Source organism: Catharus ustulatus, chromosome 17 (assembly GCF_009819885.2).
Source record: "Catharus ustulatus isolate bCatUst1 chromosome 17, bCatUst1.pri.v2, whole genome shotgun sequence".
NCBI classification, from domain to species: domain Eukaryota; kingdom Metazoa; phylum Chordata; class Aves; order Passeriformes; family Turdidae; genus Catharus; species Catharus ustulatus.
The window spans coordinates 8,279,296-8,291,747 of NC_046237.1; the positions used below are offsets into that span (position 1 = coordinate 8,279,296).

Here is a 12,452-nt window from a genome sequence, read left to right on the forward strand (position 1 = left end):
CCCAGCCAGCTGTGGCCCTGAGGGACACCTGCACAGGGCACCTGGCAGGTGATGCTGCCCCAGGGATGAGCCCTCCCTTGGGCATGGGGGTTCCTCTTCAAGGGCACAGGGAGCACAGCCCTGACCTCTCACTGTCCCCAGCTGTGTTGGGTGCCCGCATAACCTGCTTGTTCTTTGGCTGTGCCAGGAGCTACTGGCTTGGCTCAGCCAGATCTAGGGGGATACTGGGAGGGGGCGGCTGCTGAGCCACAGCTTGTCACCGGTGGAAGCTGGGAGGACATGCACTAACAGCAATGGGGTGAACAGGAAGATCCTCCTGATGAAGCCAGCTGAGGACCCCTTGGGCTCATGGTGTTTGTGAGGGCTGGGGCAGGGGATCACTCTGGGACCTGTGTCTCAGGCAGCCTCGCAGGGCTGCACCAGTCCTCCCTCCCCCGCCGCTGACGCTGCGCCTTCTTCTCTGCCATCTGTTTTCCCCCCGCTCCTCATCCCTGTTTGCTTTCCCCTTCGCTGCTCTCGTTCCCACAAGCGTCGGCACTTTGGGAGAAGCAGGAAAACACCATCCCATGGCAAGGTCTGTGCTGTGCTGGGTGGGAACCTGAGTCAGCAGCACCCTGCAGAGCAGGGCAGCAAGGATAGAGCACCCCTAATATCCCAGGGCCCCAGGTGGAGTATTCCCTTGCCCAGAGCTGCTCCTGGGCAGGCACTGCCTCTGGTCCCAGGAAGCTCTGCCATTCAACTGCTGGGCTTAGAGGTCATGGGGTGAGGAGCCATGGGCATCTCCAGTGCTGGAAACACTCTGACCCACGGGGGTGATGTAGCTGTGGTGGGGAAGGATGCAGAGTCCTGGTGAGGGTGCAAGCTCCCAAATCCCAAGCAGGTGGGTTCCAGGTGCTGGGGCTCAGGTTGGGGTCCCACTGTCATCTGCCCCCATGCCCACCTACTCCCTTGCGGGTCTGGGTCCAGCACCATCAGCCCTTGGCCAGCCAAGCTCAGTGTCAGGTGATGTGATGACATGGCTACAGGGTCTGAGCACCTGGCTGTCCTCACAGCTACTGTGGTCTTGGGGCCAGCAGGGCAGTGCCTGTGCAGGGCAGCCCCAGGGTGGCCATTCAGTGCTGTGCTGGGGCCCGGTGCAGCTGCCCAGGCACTCTCCTTCTTCCTGTCCTCGTGTGGCTGTCGAACGCAGTGTGTTTAGTAAACAAGGTGATGAAACAGTTAAGGCAGGGATAGAGTGTGCGTTTCGTCAGCGTGGGAAGGCAGAAGGGAGCGTGAGTCGGCGCTGAGGGGTCTGAGGGTGACTCATTGCCCTCCCACCCCATAAATAGGAGCGGGTAGCCCGGCGGCACCCAGAGCAGACAGCGGGGACCAGCACAGCCACATCCCTCCTGCCACTGCCGAACCATGGCACTCCTCCTGGCCCCGCTTGTCGTCGGGCTGCTGGCCGTGTCCTGCTGTGCTGCCCCTCTCCAGGGCAAGCCGCATGCGGTTGTCACCTTCCCGGGGGACCTGATCAGCACTCTGCCGGATATACAGCTGGCAGAGGTGAGGGGAGCATGGCCTCGTGGTGCCCTCCTGGAACCAAGGTCCCCACGGGGAACCCAGGCTGGCAGTGAGGGGCTGCAGGCGCGGCTTGAGAGCTGTCAGTCTCCTGGAGCTCAGGGAGACACCCAGGCTGGGATGGATGCCCGGGGCTGCTGGAGCCTCCTCCTGCCTCACTCACCCTTCTGGCTGCCTTTCCTCCACAGCGCTACCTGCAGAGGTTCGGCTACACCACGGAGGAAGAGGCTAAGATTGGTGGCAGGCAGGTGTCCCTGGGCAAGGCACTGCTCAAGATGCAGAAACAGCTGGGTCTGGAGGAGACGGGAGAGCTGGATGCTGCCACCCTGGAGGCCATGCGAGCCCCCCGCTGCGGTGTCCCTGACGTGGGAAGCTTCCTTACCTTTGACGGGGACCTCAAGTGGGACCACATGGACCTGACTTACCGGTGAGTCTGCTCTGGAGATGAACCCTTGTGTCCCCAGGGTGATGGTCCCAGGAGAATGGAGAGCCTGAGAGACCAGGAGGCTGGCAGCCTCTGCTCAGCCCTTGTCCAGGTTTGTGCTACCTGTACAGCTGGGTCCCAGTGCTGCCAGAGCCAAGTGGGGACGGCAGCAGCATCTGCTCCCCAATGCCCAGAAGAGGACCTGAGCGCTGAGTGAGGTGGTGGTGACTGCTATCACCTCTGGGGGTGGGGGTCTGCTCCTTCCCAGAACAGGGTTACTCCTGCATGAGGAGGAGACCTTGCAGCACTGACCCTCTGCCTCCCTGGCAGGGTGATAAACTACTCCCCCGACCTGGACCGTGCCGTGATCGATGATGCCTTCAGACGGGCGTTCCAAGTGTGGAGCGATGTGACCCCTCTCACCTTCACCCAGATATACAGCGGCGAGGCAGACATCATGATTATGTTTGGCAGCCAAGGTGATGTCCTTTGGGCAGGCAGGAGGGAGGAAGAGCCTGGTGACACACCCTGCCTGTGGGATCCTCACCCCACGTCTCCTTGGGCTCTGCCTGCAGTCCCCCTGCCCCCACAAGTGCAGGAGGTGTGCAGGGCGGGGGTGTCTGTGTGTGCTGGGGTTGTGAGGGCTCCTTTGGCAGGTCCAGCTGAGGGTGTTTTTCTCTGCAGAGCATGGGGACGGGTACCCCTTTGACGGCAAGGACGGACTCTTGGCCCACGCCTTTCCCCCAGGCCAGGGCATACAGGGTGATGCTCATTTTGACGATGATGAGTTCTGGACACTGGGAACTGGCTTAGGTAAGGGCAGGGTGTGGAGGGCTGGGGAGGTCTGATGGTGCCAACCCCAGCTGCAGCATTGAGCCACCTCTCTCTGAGCAGTGGTGAAGACCCGCCACGGGAATGCCAATGGAGCTGAATGCCACTTCCCCTTCATCTTCGAGGGCCGCTCCTACTCCCGGTGCACCACGGAGGGGCGCAAGGATGGGCTGCCCTGGTGTGCCACCACCTCCAACTACGACCAGGACAAGAAATATGGCTTCTGCCCCAGCGAGCGTGAGTAGTGGTGACCATAAGACCATCACCCCTGCCCACCCCCGTGGTGCCTGGGGCCCTCCTCACTCTCCCTTACCCCACAGTCCTCTACACCAATGGTGGCAACAGCGATGGAGCTCCCTGCGTCTTCCCCTTCGTTTTTGATGGCACATCCTATGATACCTGTACCACAGATGGGCGTTCCGATGGCTACCGCTGGTGTGCCACCACCTCCAGCTTTGACCAGGACAAGAAATACGGCTTCTGCCCCAACCGAGGTGCCAGCAGGGAGGGGGGCATGCAGGGGAGGGGGCACATGAGGGATCTCAGCGTTGTCCTGGGTTCTGGCCAGTGCAGCCAGGACAGGGACAGCCTCACTGACACTTTTCTGCAGACACGGCGGTGATTGGTGGCAACTCCCAGGGCGACCCGTGCGTCTTTCCCTTCACCTTCCTGGGGCAGTCCTACAGCGCTTGCACCAGCCAGGGCCGGCAGGACGGCAAGCTCTGGTGTGCCACCACCAGCAACTATGACACCGACAAGAAGTGGGGCTTCTGCCCTGACAGAGGTACTGACCCCCTCTGCCATGGTCCCCTTTGTGCCTCCCATGCGACCTTGTCCTACTTCTTGCAGGGACCACAGTCTCTGGACGGTGTGTCCTGCCCTGTTGTGGCCCATCAGGCATCTAAGTGACTGCTTTCTCCCAGGTTACAGCATCTTCCTGGTGGCTGCCCATGAGTTTGGACACTCACTGGGGCTGGATCACTCCAGTGTGCGTGAGGCCCTGATGTACCCCATGTACAGTTATATCCAGGACTTCCAGCTGCACCCCGATGATGTCCAGGGCATCCAGTACCTCTATGGTGAGCAGCTACACTGCAGCTGGGTGCATTGGGTGTCCTGCAGCACTAAGCTGGTTCCAGCTTCATGCTCTCCCCTGTATTCACTCAGGTCGTGGCTCTGGCCCTAAACCCACTCCACCTGCACCTGCTCCCACTGAGGAGCCCCAGCCTGTGCCCACGGAGGAGCCTGAGCCCACAGAGGAGCCCCAGCCTGTGCCCACCGAGGAGCCTGAGCCTGAGCCCACAGAGGAGCCCCAGCCCATGCCCACAGAGGCTGGCAGCACCTCCACCACTGAGGAGGAGGAGGAGACGACACCAGAGCCCACAGCTGGACCCATTCCTGTGGACCCCAGCCGGAATGCGTGCATGGAGAAGAATTTTGATGCTATCACAGAGATCAATGGGGAGTTGTACTTCTTCAAGGATGGGTGAGTGGCAGCATCTGGCACCTCCTGCCCTGGTGAGGTGGGATGTGGAGGACCACAGGGATGTGGGGGACATGGGCTATGGCAGGCTGAGGTGATAAGGACAGCTCATCTTCCCCACCAGGAAATACTGGACCTACTCGTCCTTCTGGAAATCAGGCATCCAGGGTGCCTTCTCTGTTGCTGATACCTGGCCCGGCCTCCCAGACACCATCGATGCTGTTTTCCAGGATTTGCTCACCAAGAGGGTCTTCTTCTTTGCTGGTGAGCTCTACCCCCACTGCCCTCGGCCCAGTCCCACGGGCAGTGGGAGGAGCCTGGCGAAGCCTGGGAGCTCTCAGGACTGCCTGACACCCCCACTATCTCCCACTGCAGGTCGGCAGTTCTGGGTGTTTTCTGGGAAGAGTGTGCTGGGCCCCCGGGGGATCGAGAAGTTGGGTATAGGGAAGGAAGCCGGCCGCCTCTCGGGGGCCCTGCAACGGGGCCGTGGCAAAGTGCTGCTCTTCAGCGGGGAGAGCTACTGGAGGTGAGCAGGACTGCAGAGCAGCAGCGCCTGCCTGAGCCCCTAGCAAGGGACTGGGAGGGGGGTTCCCGGCAGCCCTGAGCACAGCTCTGCTCTCCCACAGGCTGGACGTGAAGGTTCAGAGGGTGGACAAGGGCTACCCCCGTGCCACCGACGACGTGTTCACCGGCGTCCCCCTCGATGCACGCAATGTGTTCCTCTACCAAGGTGAGTGGAATCTGGTGGGTGGGTGCTGTGTTCAGGCCCGGGCTACCAATACCTCATGGCATTGCTCCGGTTCCTAGCTCAGGATGCTCGGGTGTGTGGGGAATGGCTCTGGGACAGAGCATGCTGCCACCAGCCCCGGTGGGTCCTTGTGGTGGAGCTGGCAGGGTGTTATGTGCGTATGCTGCTTGAGCAGCCACCAGGATGGGTCTTTGTATGGCTCCTGCTGACCCTCCATTCCCTCTGTCCCCCTTCTTGCCCAGGCAAGTACCACTTCTGCCGGGGCAGCTTCTACTGGAGGATGACACCGCGCTACCAGGTGGACCGGGTGGGCTACGTCAAGTATGACATCCTGCAGTGTCCCCAGCACTGAAAGCCTGACCAGTCACCGGCTCTGCCAGTGCTGCTCCCTGCCCGCCGCTCCCAACCTGCGGGCTCCTGTCTCCTAGGCTGACCCCTAGGAACCTTGTGGCTGTGGGTAGCCCCAGATGAGGTCACTATCTTCCTGGAAGAAAGGGGCAGGGGGTCCTGGGGTCACCCCCTGGGAGCTGCCCAACCTGGGGAGCCCCAGCTGGGGAGAAGGACTCTTGCCACAGCTGGCATTGTGCCACCCCTGCCAGTGCCAGCTCCACTGCACATAGGCATTTATTTGTCTGGTGCAAACTGCACATGGATTCGAGACAAATTTGTCTTTGTCCTGAGCCAGTGATGCCAGGTCAGGTGGAGCCCCACTGGGAGCTGGCACCTGGGGACACACCAGGGCGGGACACAGGGTTTTGCCTACTCCTGCCCACTGCCCACCCTGCCAACCACCCCCTCTGCCAACTGCCTGTCGATTTGTAATAAAGACAATTCTTTGGACATAGCCTCGAGTGCTCTATCAGCTACTGGGGCCATGGCTTGGAGAACCTCCGTGTGCTGGGGGCATCATCCTCCCCCAGCACCAGTGGGCAAGGGCGCATTGCTGGGGAGCTCTCATCTCCTTTGCTAAGGACTCTGGATCCCTCAGGGACACTGGGTACAACAGGAGGATGTCCCTCGGTCTCGACATTGTCCACCTCCAGCCCTACGCCAGGTGCGGCACCCCCCACCCAAACTGCCCTGACCTCCCAAGCCCTGGCCCCACATAATCCTCCACCCACTGCCCTCCCCTGCGCTGCACCTTTGCACCGAGATGAGGAGCGGGCGGTTGTCACCGCATGTGGCCGGCACACAGCGTGTGACCGGACTGCCCACTGCAGCTGAGACCCCGCCGCGAGCTGGCCCCGTAGATTGTCCCGGCTCCGCTCTGTCCCTGCGCGGCCGCAGAGCGCGGCGGCAGAGCCAGGGCCAGGATCGTGCCCGAGGGTGCCCGGGTCCGCGGCAGGGTGGGGCAGCCGCAGCCTCGGGGCTGTAATTAGCTGTAATTAGCGGCCGCGGCTCCGGACAGGGCGGGGGCAGAGCGCGGCCCCCTCCCGTCCCGTTGGGGCACGGTCGCAGCACCCCCAGTTTGGCGGCGGCTGTGGGGCCGACCGGGCGTGGCGGAGCGGTCCCGTCCCGTCGAATCGAGCCGGGCCGAACGGGGCCGAACCGAGCCGACCGGAGCGGGGCCGAGCCGATCCGATCCGCTCGGACTGGAGCCAGCCCTGCGGCCGCGGGGGCGGCGCGGCGGGCGGTGCCGCGGGCACTAGGACCCCGGTCAGCGCCCGGCGGGGCCGCGCTCAGCGACCGCCGGGGCCGGAGCCACTTGTGGCGACGACGGGGCCATGAGCGGGCGGTTCACCGTCACCGGCGGCGGGGGTGAGCGCCGGGGACAAGGGGGGCCCGGGGAGGCTCCGGAGGCGGGACACGGTGCGCGACGAGGATCCGCGGGGCAGGACGGGGTCCGCGGGGAGGGTCCGCGAGAAGGGTTCGCGAGAAGGGCCGGGACGTCGGGCACCGTGGGGGGTGCGGAGCTGCGGTCGGTCTGGCCCCTCGGAGGCAGTGCAGACCCCCGGAGTAGAGATGGTGCGGAGCTGCGGGATCCGGGAGATGGGAGGTGCAGAGCAGGGAGTGGGGCTCAGCCGCCCGGACAGGACCCCTCGTCCCAGACTCTTCCCCACGGTCACTTCTGCTCCTCAGGAGCTCCCCTGTTCTGTCCCCATATCGGGGGCTGTTGGAGCCTGGCCCTGCTGCTGCCGGATCGGCAGCGGGATGGAGCGTGGTTACAGCTGTGGGTCGGCCGTGGTTGCGGGGTCACATTCTGCTCCCCAGGGAGCCGTGGTCGAGGGTGGCTGCTGCCCAGACAGGCGAGGATGTGGGGAGGGCAAGCTGTGGCCAGCCTTCGGATGCAGCAGTGCCCACCGGGCTGCCATAGGCACAGGCACTGGAGCCGGCAGCCATCACCTCGAGGTGCCCTGGGGACGTGGCGGTGGGGCTTTGCTGTCACCAGAGCCGTATCGATCCCAGAAAACCGGCCGACGGCAGCACCGGAGCTGTGCTGCCGGAGCTGTGACCTTGCACCCTCGGCGAAGGGCGCGGGTGGGAGGCGCGAGCAGCCGGACGGACACCAGGACACCCGGGCTGGGCTGTGCCTCTATCAGTGGGCTCTGGCCTTTGGGGCCCTGTCTAGGATCACGCTGTCGTGGGTGATGTAGGGCTGCAGCCAGAGACAAGGGGATACAGGGCCACTTGTCACTCTATGGCGGCTGGGCCAACTGGGCCTGGCCTGTGAGCTGTGTTGGGGCGGAGCGGACCATGATGAGCCAGAACTGTGGCTGAATCCTGGGGCCTTCCAGGAACAGCTCCTTGGTTCGGCAGCCAGTCTGCTGGTGGGGGGCTGTGGGGAGCTGGGGTGGGTATTTCGAGCGGCCGTGGTGGGAGCAAGGGACGCATCCTTCTGGCTGAGCTGTGATCTTGTGCCCTCCCAGAGGACGGCCAGTGGCTGATCCTGCTGGAGGTGCCCTGACTTGTGGGGTGGTCACGGCCGTGGCAGGGTGGCTACTTAGGGGTTGGCAGTGTTCAGGGATTCCTCACACCCCACATTTCTCCACAGCGCTGGGACCGTAGATGCTGCCTCCCAGGGGGATGGATGGGACTGGCAGTTCCAGGACTGGCAGGGGCTGCAGATGTCAGGTGGGAGCTCTGGACAGCAGTGTTCCCGGCAGGGACTCGGCCCTGGACAAATGCTCGGTGTTGCCTGGCCCCATGTCAGTGTCACCCGTGGAGGACACAGTGACGGAGACCGGGGACCTCGGGGCGGTGCGCGAGCGAAGGCTGCACCGGTCGTGCTGCCAGTGCCGGGGCGGTGCGGGAACCTCCGGGCCAGCTGGAGGGCCCCTGCTCGTCCGTGAGCTGGCGCCGTGCTCGGGGCGTCTTGTGGCTCCCGGGGCCGCCCTTTGGGAGGGTCCTGCCCAGGAGCGGCCCCAGGCGGGTGATGCTGAGAAGGGATCTCAGCCCCCGGGCAGGGGCGGCGGCGGCAAGGGACCGCCCGGTGCCGGGCGGTGTAGGGTACGGACAAGGCGCCGCCGCGGGGGCCTCGGTGCCAGGTCACTGCAGGAGTACGGCCGGATCCAGGGCTTGGCCCGGGAAATGGAATCCGTGCGGGCGGCGGCGGGGGCGGACAGGGCTGCGCGGGGTCCGTGCGGGGTCCGTGCCGGGTCCGTGCGGGGTCCGTGCGGGCGGCGGCGGGGGCGGCGCGGGCTGCACGGGGCCGCCAGGGGGCGATAACGGGACGGGACGGCTCCGGTGGGGGTGTGTCCCTGCCGGCCCCGCCCCCGGGGCTCGCCGGTGCCGCTGCCCCGCGGGGCCGCTCCCACCGCCAGCGCAGGGCGGGCCGGGCCCGCGGGACCGGGGATCGACGTGCCCCACTTGGCAACCACCGTGGGGGTGGTCTCCGCCCGGGGCTGCACGTGGGGCTGCTCCCCCGTGCCCGGTGCGCTGCCCGTGGGGCAGCCGCCCTGGCCCCAGTGGGCTCCGCATCTCCATCGCGGAGCCGCTCCGTGTTCCGAGCGGTCGGGCTCGGCGGCAGTAGCCATGGCAACCAAGCAGTTAAGGAGCCTCACTCGTTGCTATGGAAACCGGTCCCGGTGTCACCCTTGCCGTGACTCTCGATGCTGAGGGGGGTCAGCAGCTCTCGACCCCCCTGGGGGCCCTGGGGTCATGGGGCTGTGGCCCACGAGCCTTGGACAAGGCTCTGTGGGGCAGCTGTGTGAGGCTGGCCTCAGGTGGAAGATGAGGCCCTGAGGGGAGATTGGGTAGAGCAGGGACCCCAGCAGCCCTGGCTGCACCCCCATGCAGGGCCCCTGCCGAGAGGGACCAGGACACAAGGGAGGGGGCAGGGCCCCCACTTGGGGCACCGTGCACATGTGAGGAATAAGGGCCCCAGGCCCCCAATCTCCTCCAGCCCCCTCGCAGACACTCAGGTCAGGTTTGTGGCAGACAAACCTGCCCTTGGGCTATCACTAGAAGAGCCAAGGTTCTGCGGCAGGTAGAGGCCAATGATATTGGGGGGGTGGGATGCTGCCAGGGGGCTGGAGCAGCTGAAGCCCCATCTGCTGCCTGCAGTAGCTTTCCTAAGGAGTTTCCATGCCACTGAACACACTACAGGTGCGTCAGTGGGGTGTCAGAGTGGAGGTCCTTGCAGAGGCTGTGGGGCTGAGTGAGGCGTGCTGTATGGAACATGGGATACTCCAGTGCCTCATCCTGCACCCAAACCCTTCTGGCAGTGGTTGGCAAGTGGCCATGCAGCTGCTCCTCGGCCATCACTGGCCCTTCTGGCCCTGGCTCGGCAGTGACTGCCTGGAATCCCCAGGGTACTGCAACTGGCACAGGGCTGCTTGGGGGTTCCTCAGCTGTGTTGCCAGGAGCGGGGCCTGGTGGAAGGAGGCTGCTTCTGCTGCTGATCCCTGTGCCAGGCTGCCCAGCTGCCCACTGCTGTGGCCCTGCTGCTGACAAGACATCTGGGCAAGGGCAGCTGGGGACGCTGCACCAGCTGCACACTGTACTAGGCTCGTATGACGCAGGAGCTCACAGCCTTGCCCCATGGCATCTGCCAGCCCTGCCCCACTGCTGCCCTTCTGCTCTCGGCCTCAGGCAGGTACAGTGGCTCCCATGGCTCCCCTTCCAGCCCCACAGGACACTGTATCTCCCTCCATGTCCTGTCCTGCTGCTGCAGCTGGTGTCAAGTCCTAGCTGGTGCCTGTGTCAGCTCTGGGTTCTGCTTTTACCCCATGCTGGTGGCAGAGCCCTGACCTGTCTGGATGGAGATGAACAAGAGCACTCCACCCTGCCAAGGTGCTGCAGGACGTGTTGCCCTTTGGCTTGTGGGGCTGTCAGGACAGTGTGATGAGGGCACACTGTGATACAAACCCCCACTGCGACATTTGGCTGGCATCACTGCCCTTCTGCCCTGCTGCACCTCCATTGTCTTGGGGTCTCTCCTGCCCCCAATCTCTTATTTTCCCTGGGAGCTGCTTCTCCTCAAGCCCTCAGTGCAGATGTCCCATCCTGGCAGGATGTGGATGGGCAGGCTGTTGATAGTGCCCAGGGATCACAGCAGGCAGTGCAATGTGCTGAGCAGCATCTCCACAGCACAGCTGCCCTCACTGCCCGGGCGGCACACTGCCAGGCTGCCTGCTCCCTGCCCTCCGGAGGTTTCCCAGTGACTCCAGCACGTGTCTCGCTCCTGGGAGGTTTGACCGCTGCTGGTAATAGGACAGGCAAGTGCTGTGTGATCCGTGGCCAGGATTCCAGCCCTGGGAATGTGTGTGAGAATAGTTCCCCCCACCCTGGCTCTCTGCAGAGGGGTTTGGGACATTCTGAGGAGTCTCTGCAGGGGTACAGGACACTTTGCAGAGATGCTTCTTGGCTTGGCCACTCTCCGTCGTCATTCCTGGGCAGCCTCTTGCAGTTAAGTGGGGCACTGATGCTCTGCCTGGCCTGGTGCCAGGATCCTGCCTGCTGCTCGGACTCAGGGGCCACTTGCAGTTGATCCCCCACTCCATGGCCAGGGAAAAATCTCTGTCTTCCTCTTTCCCCATGCCCTTGTGCTGCCTGCAGCACGACTGCAAGCAATGCAAAGGCATGGATGATGCCCAAACCGTGCTGGACCTTCCAACACACTGCACCAGATACCCCAGTCATGGGCATTTGGGCCAGGTTTAAGGTCAGTACTCTGCTGGGGGATCGAGCCCCTCAGTCTCCTCTGCCTCAGAGACACTCTCAGTTTGTCCCCACATGCTGGTGGGACCCTGCGCACAGCTAAGCTAATGCAGTCTTGATAGCGTAGCCCCCTGTGCTGCCGTCAAACCCCTGAAATGGAGCCATAATCCAGGGATTAGGGGATTAGTGGTCTTTCACGTGCTCCCTCCCCCGCATCTGTTTTAGTAGGAAAATCCCTCTTGTGCCGAGCCCACGCACTGTGGCCTCCTGCAAAAAACCACCCTCTGGTGCTTGGCCCTCACCATGGCTGGCTGGACCCTGGCCCATTGCCCTTCTGGAGAGTCACAGCCTCCTTGGGGGGGTTGGGGGTGCCCCCTAACCCCCCAGTCCTACATAGGATGGTGGTTTTGTCCACTACATCCTGTCCGCAGCCTCTTTCTTCCAGTCCCAACCCTTGGGAATGGGCCAGCCCCTTGCTCCGGTGCTGGCTCGTGCTCAGGGCTGAGGGATGCACGTGTGAGGGCTTGGTGCTGCTGAGGCTGGACAGGGGCAGCCCCATGTGGTGACTTCCACACAGAGTCCTGGGCGGGGGGCTGCCCAGCCTGAATTGCCCGCCCTGAACTACCCATCCTCCCTGCAGCCCTCCTGTGCCCCTTGCCATGGAGCTGGGGCTGTGCTGCTGCAGCTCCCTGGGTCCTGGCTGCAGCCATAGGGCAGGGATTAATGCTGCCTGCCAGGCTGGGGTGAGGGGTCTGAGCCTCTCTCCTGGCCGTGAGGTCAGGTCGGGGAGCATCCGCGCTGCAGAGCAGCTGGCTCCGCACCAGGAGAAAGTAAACAATTAATTACAGCCGTCAAGAAGTAACGGAGGCCAGCGGGCTGTCATGATCTCAGCCTGTGCCGGAGGAGATGCCGGGAGCTGCAGCCAGCTCTGACTGGGGGATCCTCCTGGATTGAGTGCATGAGAAAACAAGGGGCGTCAAGCAGCCCTGGAGAGTCACTCTACAACCCCAGCTCAAGAGTGACCTGTGCCCCTGGCCCTGGGGATGACAGCTGAAAGATCTGGGGCATCCGTAGATGCCAGAGGGCCTGGGGGTTTCATCCCCATTGCAACCCTTTTCCAGGTTTGAGAAGGTTGTTATGAGTGTGATCTCGGCCCCCTGTCACCAGGAGATGTCACATGAAGCCTGTTCCCCTCTGCAGGCAGCGTTCTCTGGGCTGCAGGTCAGTTGGGCAGAGCAGGGTCTATCATCTCTACTGTCCCCCCAGCCACACTGGGGGTGGTCTGGATATCCCCCCCGGTGTCCTGG

General features: G+C 63.8%; 2 protein-coding genes across 2 annotated transcripts in view; both read left to right on the forward strand.

Annotated features, from left to right (window-relative positions):
* The first annotated feature begins 1,100 nt into the window (after positions 1-1,100).
* Positions 1,101-5,890, forward strand: MMP9 (matrix metallopeptidase 9). The gene is made up of 13 exons (XM_033075373.2): positions 1,101-1,545; positions 1,749-1,987; positions 2,315-2,463; positions 2,669-2,797; positions 2,879-3,052; positions 3,136-3,309; positions 3,426-3,599; positions 3,739-3,894; positions 3,983-4,301; positions 4,423-4,562; positions 4,674-4,824; positions 4,925-5,028; positions 5,289-5,890. The coding sequence occupies exons 1-13, from the start codon at positions 1,405-1,407 to the stop codon at positions 5,396-5,398; spliced, it is 2,160 nt and encodes a 719-aa protein (XP_032931264.1). The 5' UTR covers positions 1,101-1,404; the 3' UTR covers positions 5,399-5,890.
* Positions 5,891-6,711: 821 nt separating this feature from the next.
* Positions 6,712-12,452, forward strand: part of SLC12A5 (solute carrier family 12 member 5) — a 31,409-nt gene continuing 25,668 nt past the window's right edge. The window contains exon 1 of the mRNA XM_033074711.1: positions 6,712-6,804. Coding sequence (XP_032930602.1) covers positions 6,771-6,804 — 34 coding nt within the window. The 5' untranslated portion in view covers positions 6,712-6,770. The remainder of the gene's footprint in view (positions 6,805-12,452) is intronic.

Coding starts and splice junctions, on each gene's coding strand:
- MMP9 (XM_033075373.2), top strand. CDS start 1,405: ATGGCACTCCTCCTGGCCCCGCTTGTCGTCGGGCTGCTGGCCGTGTCC. Junction 1,546..1,748: donor CGGATATACAGCTGGCAGAG/GTGAGGGGAGCA, acceptor TTTCCTCCACAG/CGCTACCTGCAGAGGTTCGG. Junction 1,988..2,314: donor CACATGGACCTGACTTACCG/GTGAGTCTGCTC, acceptor CCTCCCTGGCAG/GGTGATAAACTACTCCCCCG.